This window comes from Anolis sagrei, chromosome 4, assembly GCF_037176765.1.
Source record: "Anolis sagrei isolate rAnoSag1 chromosome 4, rAnoSag1.mat, whole genome shotgun sequence".
NCBI classification, from domain to species: domain Eukaryota; kingdom Metazoa; phylum Chordata; class Lepidosauria; order Squamata; family Dactyloidae; genus Anolis; species Anolis sagrei.
This window is the reverse complement of record NC_090024.1, coordinates 220,377,695-220,395,363: the sequence shown is the minus strand read 5'-3', so window position 1 is coordinate 220,395,363 and position 17,669 is coordinate 220,377,695. Positions and strand designations below refer to the sequence as shown.

Here is a 17,669-nt window from a genome sequence, read left to right as displayed (position 1 = left end):
TTCTGCTGCCCTGGAGACTAGGTCATGGAACAATGGCTTCAAATTATAGGAAAGGAGATTTCACCTGAACATTAGGAAAACTTCCTGTCTGTGAGAGCTGTTCAGCAGTGGAGCTCTCTGCCAAAATCCCTTTCTCCCTTTCACTTACTCCTTGAATTAGCTGTGCAATCCCTCAGGCTTTTTCAGATGTTTCCCATTTTTCTTTTTCTATGGGTTGTTTGTGTTGTTTTTTTTGCTTCCGACTCTTCGTGACCTCATGGATCAGTCCATGCCAGAGCTCCCTGTCAGCCGTCACCACCCCCAGCTCCTTCAAGGTCAAGCCAGTTACTTCAAGGATACCATCCATCCATCTTGCCCTTGGTCGGCCCCACTTCCTTTTTCCTTCCATTTCCCCCAGCATAATGGTCTTCTCTAAGCTTTCCTTTCTTCTCATGATGTGGCCAAAGTACTTCATCTTTGCCTCTGATATCCTTCCCTCCAATGAGCAGTCAGGCTTTATTTCCTGAAGTATGGACTGGTTGGATCTTCTCATGGTCCAAGTCGCTCTCAGAATTTTCCTCCAGCACCACAGTTCAAAGGATTGTTTGTAATTTAGTTTTTTTTTTGGGGGGGGGGGGATTATTTCTTCATTAATTCCTAACTTCTAAGGATCCAGAGAACCCAAAATATCCTTTGTAAGCATACCAATTTGATCTAAAAATCCAGTGTAAGAGATCTGGCAAATCCATAAACTTTGAAGTTGGGCAAATTCTATTTAAATTTCTCCAGCCTAAAGATGTAGAAATTGGTTTGTAAATCCTTTCATTTATTTTCCCCTAACCAAGCAAGAAGCTTTTGTTTCTTTCTTCTCATTTTCTTCTGACCACACTACCTGTGGCTTAGATGAGTCAATCTTTCCTAAAAACACAAGCTAAAAATATAGTGCCCAGGGCACTGTAATTGTATGCATGGTTGCTGGTTTTGATAAGCAAGAATCTTACACAAGCTGGAAGATTTACAACAGTTTTATTGAACACAGATTTACTCTGCTTTCAGAAATCCTTTTCATGCTTTGTCTGGATTTTGCACAGTTTTGGAATAATCACCACTCAGGTTGGCAAACAGCCAGGTCCCTTCAGGGCACTGACAGCATCCCATTCATCATGTCATATTTCTTTTATCTACCAAGTTATATTCTCTCCCCCCCTCTCTCCCCCCATCCACGGTTGCATTTAAGTGTACACAGTACAGATTTGTCTTCTGGTGTTTGTATGTATCTGTTGTATGTGTGTGGGGGGAGGTAGGGGGAGGGTACTACAGAATCACATTGCAGCTATCTTCTCAAATGTATGATGTCACTGTATCTTTCAATAATCCTGGGATTTCTGTCCACAATGTGTATTTTCTACTTTCCACCTTTGCAATAAGTATGTCGATTCAGATGTGTATAAATGTGTGGGTTTCCTTGACCCTTCTCTATATCATTGACTTATGGTGGAATTCCATCTCCAAGATGCCTCATTGTGAATGCAGATGAAAATATCCCAGTAGTCTTTCCAAAATCAAAAGTCTTTCTTTATCTAGGTTATTGTGTGATACAAGAAACTAGCAAGAGAAAATGAGGGGAACAATATTATGAAACTATTTTTTTGCTAAAATGCCAAGATGTCTTCCTCTGGAAAGGCACCAGTAAGGTTAATATTAGTTCTGTTTACTCCTAAAAGGAATTCTCATCTTGTACATTAGTACTTTCACCTTATCGCAGTGATCCTGTGAGGTGAACTAGTGAGTTACTAGTCCCAATATCACTTGCAGAGCTTCAAGGATGAACAAGCATTTTAACTTGGTTCTCTCCAGTTCTTCTTGATATCTTAACCATTACTGTCACACAGACATGAATTATTTTGTATGTTGGACTGAAAGGTACTTTAGGGTCAGTTCACATTTTGCGTATTTGTCTTCTTGCCCAAAGGGAGCAGAGATCTAATTGCATTTGTTGCCATGCTTCTCTCTGCAGTGAGTTTGTATCTTGGCTTATGGAAATTGGGGAGATAAGCAAACCAGAGGAAGGGGTCAACCTGGGACAAGCTTTGTTGGAGAATGGCATCATTCACCATGGTGAGTATTGCAGAAAAATATTGTATCAGGTGTAGTAATGCACTAGAAAATGATGATAATATAATAGTGCAGGCAGTCTCCAAATTACACACTTCGGACTTACAAACAACTCATAGTTAAGAACAGGGGTGAGACAACAGGAAATGAGAGAAGTCTACCCCTAGGAAGGGAAATTCGCTCATTTAAACATTATCATGGGGGAAAGATGTCTCCCACTGAAGGTTTATCAACAATCCTTGTTTCCACAACAAGCCACATTTTTCAAAATCCAATTATCACAGGGATAGAAAGTGAGGTGAAATCTTCCAAACGGGGGCACTGTTCTGCCCCCACACTATCTAACTCAGGGGTCCTCAAACGTTTTAAACAGAGGGACAGGTCTCAGTCCCTCAAACTGTTGGAGGGCTGGATTATAATTTGAAAAAACATGAATGAATTCCTATGCCCACTGCACATATCTTATTTGCAGTGCAAAAACATTTAAAACAATACAATAATTAAAATGAAGAACAATTTTAACAAATATAAACATATTAGTATTTCAAGCTAGGTTGTAGCTTATTTCATTTTCATTTGAATAATGGTTTTTAAAAATCCTCTTTCTGCTGGGCAAATTCATTTTTTCCTATTTTAAAATTATTTTTGCATCCTACTGAATCATGTGAAATATTAATTTGTGCAAGAAAAACATGACAGGTTTCCACAGGAATAACCTGGCTTTTTTTTTTAAAAGAACAATATTTTTTAAATACAGAATACACGGATTTTTGCATGAAAAACAATATGACACCAGGACTTAATTTTGAGATTTTACATTTTTCCATAGAGAATCTTCCTAGGATCAAAAATATATTCTTGTTAGGTAATGAGAAGATATTTTATCCCTTTAATTAAAAAAGAGGGAATTATAATCTTATGATTTAGGGAAAAATGCTATCATGATGTAGTCTGTGAAAATAAAATGCTTCCAATTAACTTTGCCCAAGTCGAACGAACCATTTTCTGCAAAGATCATTCAATATAGGCCATAGTATAGTGTACTTTAAAATCATCGGTTTCAACCTTACAAATGGCAGATGCCTCTGCTTGGTGAGTAATGTCCTGGAATATTAAATAGAAACTGTTTATTATTGTTCTGACACTTTAGTTTCAGATAAACACCACTTCAAGAATGAACAAGTGATGTACAGGTTTCGTTATGATGATGGGACTTATAAGCCAAGAAGTGAACTTGAAGACGTCATGTCCAAGGTATCTTCTTAATCTTGGAATTAAAGAAAAACTACATGATGACCAGAATATCCTTCAGATCATGGAGCATGTTGGATCTGGTTATATTATCCCTGAAATCTCAGATTTGCAGTTTGGGTGCAGTCCTTGACTTGGAACTGAGCTTAGAACTGATGTGTTGTTTTATGGTGTGTGCAGGGGAAGGCATGTAATTTCATTGTGCAATAGCACAATGACAAATAAAGCTATTCTATTCTGATGACAAGGTTTCAGAGGTTTCATCAGCAGCAGCTAAAACTAATGCTCCAGTAGCGCCCATTCCTAGAGATGGCCAGATCTGAACTGGTGCATGACTCAGGCTGAATTGCTGTTCCGTGATCTCTTTCAATTGGCTGGAAGCACCTTTGTCTTGTCTAGATAAAGAACATGCACATATACACACATGCATACATTTACTGTCCCATGTGCTATATACACATGCAGACATACACAGAGATATATATACAAATCTGTGTTACACTTTTCAGGCAACAAAATGTATTGAAAGAGTTACAAACCCATGAGTGAAGCCTACATTCATATTTTACATTTTAGAAGAGTTAGTAGGATCTGCCACTGCAGCTGTGAAAGGCATTTTTCTGTTCTCTTTTGACAATAAGGTCCTTGTAACAACTTATATTTAAAACAACAATATAATGATTGTTTGGCAAATGGTAGATTTGCGTGAAGCCCAAAGGAGTGGATCGATGACAAATCGGATAGGATAGTATAGGAATATAATGAAGTATTACAAAAATCCACAAGCAACATATTCCACCAAGGAGGGATCAATACAACAACAAAGCTTTCTGATGAGCTGCCTAAAAATATTAAGAAGACTTGGCTGTCGCTTCTCTGCATGTGTTCATGATAACATTATCTCTTATGAAATTACAAGCCTGCATTTGTTTCTCTCTACAGGGAGTGAGGCTCTACTGTCGTCTGCACAGTCTTTACACTCCAGTGATAAAGTAAGTTCATTATCATTGTTCCTTTGTATTTTGTCTGTCTTCCTTCTAGCTATAACAGGCTTTCAGTTGAAAATTCACCCTCTCCTTGTGTAACCTGTAATAAAATAACAAAGCTGTTGAGTACTTGGAGTATCATGGCATTTTGTTAGATGACAGTGTTATGTTTTCAGGAGATGTATTTCTGCAGTTTTTAACTTGAGTCCTTTCATTATCCAGCAATTGACATACATTAGCTATATGTATGTCAAAACATATAGCTAATGTATGTGACAAAAACTATAATACAAATTAGTATTCTGCAACTGGGTGATCAAAGTTAAATAGAGGGAAATATATGAGATTATATATCTCTTATCTTACATAGTGTATATTATCAGTTTTGTGTTTTGTCAAATTTATTCATTTTTTTGTTAATCTTAAGGAGGTAGGGATGGGCGGGTCTTGCGATCACTTCCTTTTTCCCCGCATGCACTCCCTTGTAAATGTGTCTCATACCATTTCTGTGTTAACCCACCATTTTAAAAATGCCTGCATGAAAATGTGCATTTGAAATGTATTAAATAGATATTTTGAAGTATATTACGTTTCAAAAAGATAAAGGTTATTTTTACATTGTTTCAATGAAACCTACTTATGCCTCCCTTCCATTTCCCCAGTTTATAAAACACGGTCTGCTTAATTGAGATACTGAGACAGCACTTACTGATTTAGTGTTTTAACTTTGAGATGCAGTATATAATTAACCCAGTTAGTAGACCATGCTTGAGAAGCACTCACTTGCCTTTTTTTTTTTAAACTGAACACCACTGATCACATTAAATGCTGGGGAGGAAAAAAAAAAACAAGTTACACTGCTCACTTAAAAGGAGGAGGTTGGAGTCCCCGTTCCTGTAGTTGACCCCTTGTCTCTCAATTTGCTGAGCAGATGTAGCATGGGTGTGACAAATCATTGTTGTGAACCATAATTTTGCTTAATTGAAAACCTTGTGACCTCACACAATGGCAGGACTCCAAGAAGAATAAGTGGTATTGGTCTGTATATGGGTGTGCATCCATGCTCTTGCGTACTTCCATGCTTCATCTGTTCCATTAAGCAAGTGATTCATGCATGAAGTAAAGAAATGAAATAGATAATCAATCCAGCAGAAAAAACTGTCACTCACCTTAGAGCTTACCATCAGAAAGCTTTAGCCTCAATACTATTAATGATCAAAAATTATTTTTCCTCCCTCTTGGAAGAAAAATTACAATATTAAGTATACAAAGTAGCTACAGGTAATCAAAACAAATTCTATACCAAGTTCTTAATGTTTTTTGCTAATTGCTATTGTGTCCTCTGGAAGCTTCAAAGCAGCACACAATAATATGATTAAATGCCTTTAAAATATATATTATGATCAATTTTAAAAACTGGTTCTAAAAACAAACAGCCAGGCAGAATAGCGCAGTTTTGGTTGCCCACTAAAGGTCCAGCAAGAATGAAGACATTCTGACTTCCCTTAGGAGGCAGTTTTACAAAAGGGATCCTGTCTTACCTCCTGGTGTCATGGGGAGCCTGCTGAAGATCTCAAATTCTGGGCAGGCACCTTTGTGGGACTGAGGATGATCTTTCAAATACTTTGGCCTCAAGGACTTCATTCATTGAACTGCAGGCTTTAAATTGAGCTTAGAAAGAAATGGGAGTGACTCATAGTAAGGAGTTAGCAAGCATAACAGAGCACTTCATAATAAAATTGGAAGTCACAGATGAAATGTTCGTAGGAATAAATGTCACAGTTGATCAGGAAGCTAGAATGTCTCCAGAGGAGGGCAACCAAAATGGTAAAAGATGTGGAAGCCTAGCATTTTTAGGAGCGATTTAGGAATCTGGATATGGTTGTCCCGGAGAAGAGGAGGTTGAGAGGTGACATGATAACCATGTTTAAATATTTGAAAAGGTATCATAGCGGCTGGAGTAATATATTCAAATTACAGGAAAAGAGATTAGGGAGAAGTATCCAATGGCAAGAGTTGTTTGATGGAGCAAAACCCTGCCTCAGAGTACGGTGGAGTCTCGGGGTTTTTAAACAGAGGCTAGGTGTCCATCAGTCAGCAATAGATAGCAGGGGGTTGGACAGGATGGTCCTTGTGGTCTTCAACTAAGTTTCGATGATTACGAACATGCCCTTCAAAAATCTGGAAGCATAATAATGTGGTTTTTTTTAGTTTTATTACATTTTGCTATTTTTTTTATTATGCATGATCAATTTATTATATCATCATTCTTTAAAAGGCTTTTGACCTTAAGACTACAGAAAGAAATATTTTGTGTATGAAACAGTTGATATGAATGAATAAATGAATAAATAAGCCATGCTCTGCCCAGCCTGGAATGTCTTTTGAAACTGCTAGCAATGAAATACTATGATGACATTAGAAGAATCAAGCTACAATCCTGGGATGGGGAGCATGGGGCCTTTCAGATATAGTTTTGACCCGTTATGAAGCTTCTGATATCCTCACCATATCCAGTGTTAGCTAGGGTTGATGGGAGTTGTAGTCTAACAGCAACTGGAGGGTCATAATTGCTGTAGGTGATATAATCATCACTGGAAATATATTTTCATTCCATAACTACAGTTCACTGATTTCTCTGCACAACCATATTTTTAACAGTCTTTTCATTTTCTCTTATGATCCAGAGACCGAGACTACCACTTGAAGACCTACAAGTCGGTGATCCCAGCAAGTAAATTGGTAGATTGGTTGATTGCTCAGGTAATGAGATTGCACAAGAGTTGATTTTTTTAACTTGGCTTTTTTGTTCATTCCTTTTATCTCACACATATTATCACACCATTATGGCTTTGTATTAAATAAAAACGTTAAGCCAATAAATCTGTGGAGCCAATGTAGATGATATGGTAGCTGGCTCTGGATCAGTGTTATGAGGCCAGGTGTAGGCAGCAGGATCACATTGTTTCATATCTCTTCTCTTGCTGGACATACACATCTTCTGCACTCCTCTGCTGCCTTTGGCTGCCATCATTATATCTATAGCATCCAGTGCTAGTCTAGCTGTAAACATCTGATTTTAATCAGTCATTTTTAGGTACTCAAAACTATTAAAATATTGGCCAAAACAAGATTTAAGTTTCCAGTTTCTAAGTTAAATTAATCAGTAAATTCTTTCAGCCTAAATGATCTGGCAGAGTTTTGAAGAACTGTTCCTTCTGTTTGTGATTTGGGCTCAAACAGACACAAAGATCATTTACTAATAGAAAAGTCTGGTTTTCATTCTATGCCTGGATCTAAAGGTCCTGCAGCATAATCATATAAAATATACTTTCTGTCATATTGAATTCATAATGTTTTAGCAACATTATTTTCATGACATTGTTGGTAGCTTGGGCTTTCTTTCTTTCTTTCTTTCTTTCTTTCTTTCTTTCTTTCTTTCTGGTTTTGAGTGGCATAGCTTAGGTTGCTTGAGCATAATTTCAAACATGAGAGCTCTCCTTTCTTCACCCTGCTAACATGGAATATAATAGAGAAATTTAAAATTATTAGATTGACAGAGAAGCTGAAGTTTGTATCAGTGGTGGCACAGGTCTGACATTGCACTACATTTCATTAACATCTATAGAATATCCTCAATCCAATATTTAAGAATATAAGAAAAATCCTATTCCACAAGGCCCATCTAGTTGAGAAGTCTATTTTCAACATTGGTCAGCAAAATGTCTGTGGGAAGTCAGGTTTTAGCACAGCAGGTTAATCATCTAGTTGCAATAAATCTTGCTAACCAAAAGGTTGACAGTTTGGAGCCCGGGTCAAGGTGAGCATTTGACCTTTAGCCCAGCTTCTGCCAACCTAGCAGTTTGGAAACAAATGTGAGTAGATAAATAGGAACCACATTAAAGTGTGGAGGTATTTTAGGCATGGCATTTCAATCAGAAAAAAGGAGAAAGTTTACAATCAAACAAAGCTCTTTGGCAAAGAGATGTAGCAACAGCACCCCCCCCCCCCCCCGCCCACCCCCGTGTCTGGAGCCGAGCGCAGCCTCCAAAGATGCCGAAAGATGGGAAAAGCCTATATATATACCTTTATCTGTTGTCTGTCTTGTCATTGTATAATTGGCATTGAATGTTTGGCATATATGTATTCTATGATCCGCCTTGACTCCCCTTCAGGTAAGAAGGGCAGAATATAAATACTATAAATAAATAAAATAAATAAATGCATAGATCAGTGGTTCTCAACCTGGGGTCCCCAGATGTTTTTGGCCTTCAACTCCCAGAAATCCTAACAGCTGGTAAACTGGCTGGGATTTCTGGGAGTGGTAGGCCAAAAACATCTGGGGAACCCAGGTTGAGAACCACTGGCATAGATGTATGCAAAGATAGCATTTTGTAACCTGCCTTGAGCTGTGAGGAGAGGTGGGTAAGAAGTAAAATTTTGGGGGAGATTTTTAGTGTGGATTAGTGATTTGAGTATTGATGACTTAAAGCCATAAAAAAAACAAAGAAAAATAACATTTTCTGTTTGGATATTATACAATATGGGCATAGTGATGTTAATTAGCCAAATTATCTGCTTTTCTGTCCTTGACCAATCCTGTATGGAATTGAATTGCATCTTGTTACTGAAAGAAATGCACTGTGCCCCGGTGAAAGGGAATGGAGTGATCATAAGGCTGGGAAGGGATATAAGATAAATTGCTGCTTGTTGGTGGCAGGTGCCATGTTAGAAAGGTAGTGAATCTCCACTGAGTTTATAGAAATTTGACAGAAGTTATCAAAACGTCTGAACCCTAACTCCAAAATAGGTTCAGTAACCTGAACAACGCCTCTAATATTGGAATCAAAATCCAGTTTGGAGTTAGTACCATTTAACGTTGATACACATTTTCTAATTTGAAACAGGTCTGCTCTGTGAGTTATTCCTTTTTACCTTCCAAAAAGACAGGAGTTCCCTTTTTGTGTGATTTCTCCTATTGAATGGTACATATATGTCAAAAGGTTATTTAAAAAGTTATTGTTTACAGGAAAAATGCTGGGGTTGCTAAGTGTAATCAGGCACTCCTGGACATTTTTGCTGCCCCAGATATCTGTTCTGGCAGAAGCTGACCATAGAATTTTGCTGGAGGACCTAGGGATTTTCTTCTCTCTGTTTATCCATTTTTCTGTGTCCCTAATCTCAGTGAATGTGGATGACTGACCATATTTTAAAGGGTTTTTAAAGTTATGCTGTTTTAATAAGATATTTTATTTATTTATTTTTAAAAGGGGTTCTTTTAATCATAATGATTATCCTAGCAGTAATTCCTTTTAATCTGTGCTGGAAGCCACATTGTTAGGAGAAAGTAAGGGTATAAATTAAGGTTAATTAAATGAATAGGAGCCTTTTGATCTATCCAAATGCTTGTGGCATGACGGAAGCATGAATGGAACTGGAATTTGACTTCCCCTACCCCTTTCCTCCCTTTTTCATAGATGCCCCCCTTTAAAAATATTCCTCCTTTAAAAGAAAAGAGAAAGAATTAATTTAGCCCAGGCTTGATGTCTTGGACATGCGGACTGGGAAGGCTATGGATCCAGAAGACCATGGCCTCTCAGTCCCTGACTGATGGTACAGTGGAGCACAATTCTTCTCCTACTAAACAATACGAGTTGTGGAGAGAGAAGGAGACACTACACCAATTTCCAAAGTGTCTTGGAACAATAAAGAGCAAGTTCCAAGATCAGAACTTTCCTTCAAGAGTCAGAATTTCATCTTAAGACCTCAGAGGTGGATTTATGACCACCTTTGGTTTCTGGGACATATGTCCAGAATGATAGTCTAGCAGTCTTAACTAAGTAACAACTATGACTAGTTAACTAAGAGCATTGGTGTGCAAATATAGGCAGCAACATAACTTGGTCTATTCACAGGTATTAACTGTTTAGATTATGCAATGTACTCATGTCCAGAGATACTTAAGGTACAGGTCTTGAACCTGTTAAAGCTCATAATTTAAATTCACATTGTCCCGTTCTGGTCTGACAAAAAATTACATTTAGAGGAGGAGAAGTACGTGACAATGGACAACAGGCAGCAATAATATATCAGCCTCTTGGCTAGAGTGAACTATTTGAGCAGACTATAGAATTTCAATTGTTGGACCTCCTAAAACTTAGCTCATTCTGGCTTGCCCAGGTTTCAAATCCTGAATGAGATAATTCTGTAATACTGAGGTGTAGCTCCCTTACTAGATATGGAAGCAGTAAATCTTTTTTAAGAACCTCACCAGGTGACATGTGAACATACAGGTATTCCCCCCCCCCCCCACATATTGCTGATTGCTGTACCTGGTTTATATACCATACATCAAGCTCAAAACTCAGCAAAGGTATTTCTTGAACTCTGGCTCCCAGTATCTCCTAGTGGCCATGTTGATTGTGCATTTGGAGAATTTTATTCCCAAATGGTGACTTTTCGAAGCTCTTTTATTGCCAGTATGTATCTGGTTTTGTAAAGCAGCATGGTTGATACTGTATGACTGGAAGAGGTGTGAGAAAATATATGTCCATCTGCTGAGAAAGTAAGTTATGAGGAAAATGCATCAGTGTGTCTTAAATGATGCCTAGCATCATTTCTATGCATATTGGAGAAAAAGTATTCAGGCGTTTGCTCCCTATCCAGTGATTAGAAATGTACATGAACATGCTATGTGTACAGCAATAAATTCTGTAATTTCTTGAAGCTGGAAACTTAATTTTCCAGAGATTTCCTGTCATGCATTCCAGCCACTTTCAGGCTCCCACTAGGCTTGTAGAAAAAGCTTCTCCCATAAATACCTATTTCCTTCTCCCATTGGACATGCAATATATATGTTCCAGACCTTTCTTTTTCATTTTCTTACATGTAGTTTCATTCTCTCTAGCACTATATCTCTTATTCTCTTAACCCAAGCGGATACATATTACAAGATTTGGAAGCAAGTTGGGTTTACAAAGGCAAACATTAAACACGTCCTCTTCCATTTTGATTCAGTATGGGGATAAAGTGAAATTGTGTCCCCAATTTATGATCAACTCATTTTATTCCTATTGTTGAGGCTTCGAGTTGCCATGTGGCAGGATGTTGAAATGGAGCAGATGCATGTTAACCCTCCAAATTATATTAGTGTCAAAAACTTTGGCTAATGCTTATTAATGCCCATGGCTTGCTTGTGTTTAACAGGAATTTTGAAGTCAATTTGGTCAACCCTTGTGATTTTTATATTTTGACCTCCTAGAAAATTGTAGCTGCTTTTTCAGTCACAGATACTCTTTTCCTCAGAATTAAAAGTGGTGATATATAAATATTGTTGCATAAAGATATAATCATCAAATTGCACAGGTTTGTCTACACTGCACATTTTAATTTTCAAGAATCAGGGATATTATTAATTTACATTACTTTTAGGTGCTACTAAAACATCCAGTACCCACTGCCTTTCCTAGGAGGTAGATTCAAGATTGCTGCTGTCCACTTGCCTTCCAAGTAATACTTTACTTTCAATTCAGGAGCCAGAGATGAAAAGAAAATTAAAGTCACACAAGCGGTTTGGTTTCTTTTTCTATTCTGGTCCAGCTGCTTTCTTCTACTTTTGCTTCCAGGGCAAAAGAGCAGCTGCTTCACAAAAAAGAGGGAATGAAAACAACCCCAGTGCTTAATTTCCTTGTCCTCCTTTGCTGAGATCAAGAAGGCAACTACAAGCTCGTATAAGCAGCCATAGCAATAACCATACCCGAGCCAGTGTGGTAGTGGTTTGAGTGTTGAACTAGGACTTTGGAGACCTGATTCAAGTCCCTGCTTGCCCATGGAAACCCACTGGATGACCTTGGGCAAGTCACATTTTCAGCTTTAGAAGACAATGGCAACTCTTAATAAATCTTTTACAAAAGCAGTGAGGGCCTTGCATTAGGGTCAACATAAGCTGAAAATTACATGAAGACAGATAATAACAGCAACACGCAGTAGCTATACCAGTCAAATGTAGATAGTGCACACAGTCGTCTAATCAGTACAGTGGTCTACATCAATAAATGGAATTCCAGCTAGAAATGATTGTGGTGGTGGTGGTGATGATGATGATAATGAGCATCCTCCCCCTTTTTACAAAAGTTAACAGATTAGGCTGTGTGCTGTCAATAAAAGCAGTTAAAGCAAACTATTAGAAACAACAAGAAGAAGACAGTACACAAAAGGCTTTTTCCATCTGAGCAGTTATTTCTCAAAGTCCTACTGAAACAAAAAAAGTTTTAAAGTGTACACAGAAGGAAAGGGCACCAGCCTAACTTCCCCAGGAAGGACGTTCTGGAGACTGGGAGCAACCACTTGAGAAAGCCATTCCCTGTGCCCTTACCAGATATACTTGTGAAGGTTGTGGAAAAAAGAAAAAGGATTTCCCAAGAAGATCTCAAAAGAGAAGATCCCAAAATATAATGTTCATTATAGAAGAGCTCAAATTAAATACCTTCTGAGACTTCACTGGAAAAAAATGCAAAACAGAAGATCTCAGATTATGATGTCATATTTTTATTCTGTTCAAACTGAAGTTTTGTGGTATGAACTAATTGCTAGAATACAAAAATTCAGGTTGTTGGGTTGATTGTTGAATGTTACTAATCAGAATAAAACTTGAGTACTTGTTATTAGAAAGTTTAATAATAGTATTGGGAAAGTGGGTGCATGTTCTTCAGCTGAACTTTCTGCTTAAATGTCAGAGCCATTACTCTGTCATTTCCCAACTATTTATATTGACTTCTCTTTTCCAAACCACAAGTTAATTTTCTGTTGAAGGGAAAGCTATCTGCAAGGTGGATGACTGCAGATGACTGCAGACGATTTGGGTAAATGAGCCAGGCTGCTCACTGGAGAGGAAATTTTCCTTCATTCCAAGCTCATTAGCCAGTTTGACATGGGAAGGACTCCTTCCTGTACTAAAATAAGGCAATCAGTCAGCATTTAAACCCAAGGCAAGTGTGTCATAACCAGCTGTTATAAGTGACTTTAAAAACATGAACCATGTTCTATTCCTGTATCATGTAGTGATACTGCACCCCCTTAAATGTAAAAGTAGCAAAATTAGTGTTATTCTGTGAAAGGACGGGTTATACCTTTCTGAATTCAGTGCTGATATTGAAAAAATTCATACAACTAGTTATTTATAATTAATTACTTACAGATTATAGAACTGTTAACTGCACCATTATGAAGTGCAGGTAAAGAAGGAGAGTGGGGGCATCCACATTGTTTTCTGAAACACGGCACAGTCCTTGATATCCTTGGAGAAGAGAAATGTTCAAGTGGGGAAATGAGGGGATGATCTTGCTGATACCAGAGGGGCCTGTATGTGTGTATGAATTTTCATTAATGGTAATAAAATTGCTCAAACCACAATAGAAGAAACATATATGATTTTTTTGTTGCACAGTGCTTTGCTTGTATGCTTTCCTTCCAAACAGCCACCCACACAAATGCCTGTGTGGATAAATTAGGCCCCACACAACAAAACAAATATGTCTGTTTTTTTTTTTGCAGTTCAGCCAGAAGACTTTTTACATAATTCCTAGGAATATCGTGAAATAGCTCTCAAATTAATGTAATGGATCGTGGGGGTTGTTGTTTTTGTTAAAATGTCATGTTTTTTTGGAGATTGGGTTCTGGAGAAAGAGTGTCACAAAGACATTGTACTTAATCTAATGTAATCTAATAAGGAGTCTTCACCCCTTACTCCTCTGTGGGTTTGGCTGCCTCTTGCTCTGAAGAGGTGTTTTATTATCTGTAGCCAATGGCAATGAATCCAAACTATTGCCTTTCCCAGTTAATGTCCATCTCTGTATTGAGTTAACGTGCTGCAATTGTGGGGCTGAAACAGCTGCTTTCCGGAGCTCTGGTCTTGGTCCTTCCCATTCCTGTGGGAGGCAGGCAGCACTAAATATAGGCATTAATGGGATTGAAGCAAAGGGAATCCTGTTTTAATTGCTTACTATTGTTTCTTTGCAAAGAGCACCATGCTAATTTGAGAGTTGGGGCCCCGGTCAGAGGGGCAGAGGGATGTTGGGTGAGTTAGGAAGTGGTTTGAGGTGTAACATTTGTCCTTTCTTGTTACCAGGGAGACTGTCAGACGAGGGAGGAAGCGGTCGCGCTGGGTGTCGGATTCTGCAACAATGGCTTCATGCACCATGGTAATCCATCAATATCCCCTTATCCTAGGCAATTAACAGGAGACCCTTCATTGCCTCATTAGCCAAGAAATGTGGCAAGTCTTTGTCCTGCAGAACATTTCCATCAGCACAAAATCATGGAAAAGGCTCTAAACTCATTCTTTGTGGTGCAAACTTGAGAGCCCTAATGCTTCCACAGTTTGAATACTGAGCTATTTCTGTGTACTTATGAGTATATTTGTGTCTTGGAAGTGCAAAGTTTCCTCCCTTTTAAGACTGTGAAATTGAAGGGATCAGAGAACAGAGTTCATTTCACCAACTCCTCACAGATTAGTTTTTAAATATAACACAGTACACAGAGAAATAGGGTTAGATGAGTTGTTGGAGGCTATACACTGTGGAAGACTTAAAACACATGACTTCCAAGAGATCTGCTCCATAGGCCAATACAGTCTTCAACCACTCCTTCAAAGACTTTGGTAGCCATTGCTGCATCTGATTAATGTTTTGCCATCTTTATCTTCGCTCTGCCTTATGCTTCCTGCTCTTATTTTGTAGGTATGTAACCTCCTGTTAGGCAGCACGCATTTGCTCTTCACTGAGTCTATCAACTCTCTCTGCCCTTTTCCTGCTTCACCAGTTTTCTGCTTCACCAGCTATTTCCATTTTGTTTCTTGTGCACACTTTCCTTACTGATCCAAATAGTTTTCTGGGACACAATCCCAGAATGTCTTTCTGCTCTGTTTTTTTGTCTTGCTATTTCCATTAGGTGCTAGGTTGAGCTTGCAGAAACAATAAGTATCTCTTCTGTTATAAAATATAATTGTTTAGTGTTTGAAATGAAGATAGGAACCTATTTCTGCCCAACATGCAAAGTTTGAAACACTCATTGGCCTGCCATGTTCATATAGCTAAGGCAATTAGAGTGAGGAGTGGAGCTGAGATTCAACTGGAAGAGGAGTGAGAATTCCCTCTCACTGGGAGTTGCAGTCCAGCAACATTTGGAGGGGAACACACGATTGCATTATATGTGCATGCTTAGTGTTGGACTAAGTGAGACTACGCTGTAGAATTGATGCAGTTTGACATCACTTTAACTGCAATGGCTCCTTGCCATGGAATCCTATGATTTGTACTTTGGTGAGGCCCCAGCAGTCTTTGGCAAGGATGGCTAAATAGCCATGATAGTTAAAGTGGTGTCAAACTGCATTAATTCTACAGTGGAGATATACCCTTAGCAAAGTGAGTGCCAGGACAGTCTGTGAGAACATGAACCATTTTAGGCTGGAAAGGAATTAGTGATATGTAAGACATGTCAGTGTTCAATAAATTTCAGTAATGATGCACACACTGTTCTTTAGCTTCTGTCTCTACATCATTTATAACCAAATGAAGATTCAGTAGTTCCTCTCCCTATATTTGGGCATGGCATTGTTCTGCTATACCAGTAATTTAAAATCATTTTTTAAAATAAAGCAACTTGCAGACTCAGTGAGCTTTAGAAACACAGAACTACAGCTTTTGCTTCATTTGCACTTTCCAGCCTATTAGCTTATATACAAGCATTTCAGGAAGAACTGCCCTAAAATGAAAAGTAATCCCTCTCCATTCATCCATTTTCCTGCATTCTCCCTTTGTCTATAATACAAAGCCATACAGAGTCTTCATAAACCATATGAAGACTCAACAAGCTTAAGCCTTGTCATCTTTGTCAGGCAGATTTGATTAATGTAACTCATTTCCCTCTTCCCTTTTTGTTCCCGGCACACCGCTATTATGTTCTGGATGGCTGAAAGGGAAATGTGTGAAGGCTGGTCTCAGATATGAATCTGAGAGTTATAGGAGGCTTTTCCTTAATTTATTGAACTGCCATGAATGAAAACTAGCAGTTGACTCTTTTGAAATGTTATTTTTTGAATCAGTGGGGACACTTTGTAAGTAAGGCCTTATACTACTTGTGCTAGAAGCACTTTAATAATAATCCAAAGGATAAGTGGAAAAGGATTTTTAGAATTGGTTTCCCTATATTTATGAGGTTATCATATACTTGTCTATATCTATATGTTTATTGGGGGAATTAACAAACAGGTTTGAAAAACATAAGCATCCAAGGTATCACAAGTAAGCTGGTCTACAGAAACAATTGATTATAGATATGTATGTTCCTATGGCAGCCAGCATGATGTAGTGGTTTGAGAGTTGGACTGCAACACTTGGAGACCAGGGTTTGAATCTCCACTCAGCCATGGAAACCCACTCATTAAAATCAGAAATCCAAGCCTTCTGTGCTTTATAGTTTGCTGATTTAGACCACTCTGTTTTCAGTAATTCTTTAGTGGATAATGGTATTATCCTTTAAGTTGAGGGCATGTGAAGTTAGGGTCTTACGAGGTGCATTCATTAAAGATTTCTCCTAACCCACTTCTATTTATCACAGGATGCTGAAACTGCAAATTTGTAATGATAGAAGTCTCTATAGGTTACGTGCCAATTTACAGCTCAGAACTGATAACGGTCTTGAATTTACAGGTGCTGAAGTGGTGTGAGGTTTGATAATGGACCTAGTGGAATTCAGAGCAGTCATCAAGTTCCTTTAATTGAAAGGCCGCACACCAAAGGAAATGTTCAATGAAATGAAAGAGGTTTATGGTGATGATTCCTCATCATATGATGTAGTCAGAAACTGGCATCATCAATTCAAACGTGATCAGACTTTAGTGCAAAAAGCTCCAATTCCAGGGCGACCCCACTCTGCTATTGATGAACACACCATCTAGCAAGTGGAGGTCGCCATTTTGGAAAATCGTCGCGTAACCATTCACCACCTAGCCCAAAATGTCAAGATTAGTATGGCATCCATGGAAAAAATAATCCAAAGCCATTTTCACATGCATAAGGTATCTGCTCACCAGGTCCCCCAGCTGTTCACACCTTTCCAGAAACAGGAACAAGTCGAATGCTCTCAGGCTCTATTGATGATGTGCCATGAAAACCAGGAGGACTTTTTCCACTGACTGATTGCACAGGATGAAAGCTGGGTCCATCAATATGATTCTGAGACTAAAGTCCAGTTGATGCAATGGAAGCATCATGACTCACCACCTCCAAAGAAGGCACGTGCCCAATTCTCGGCAGGTATGGTCCTGCTCACAGTACCAGC

At 38.4% G+C, this 17,669-nt stretch overlaps 1 protein-coding gene across 2 annotated transcripts in view; it reads left to right on the top strand.

Moving 5' to 3' along the window:
• The window catches only part of PREX1 (phosphatidylinositol-3,4,5-trisphosphate dependent Rac exchange factor 1), a 227,997-nt gene that overhangs the window by 153,320 nt on the left and 57,008 nt on the right, over positions 1–17,669 (top strand). For both annotated transcript variants that reach the window (XM_060772150.2, XM_067468184.1), the window contains exons 11-15: positions 1,997–2,097; positions 3,245–3,348; positions 4,288–4,337; positions 7,019–7,094; positions 14,458–14,530. In XM_060772150.2, coding sequence (XP_060628133.2) covers positions 1,997–2,097; positions 3,245–3,348; positions 4,288–4,337; positions 7,019–7,094; positions 14,458–14,530 — 404 coding nt within the window. The remainder of the gene's footprint in view (positions 1–1,996; positions 2,098–3,244; positions 3,349–4,287; positions 4,338–7,018; positions 7,095–14,457; positions 14,531–17,669) is intronic.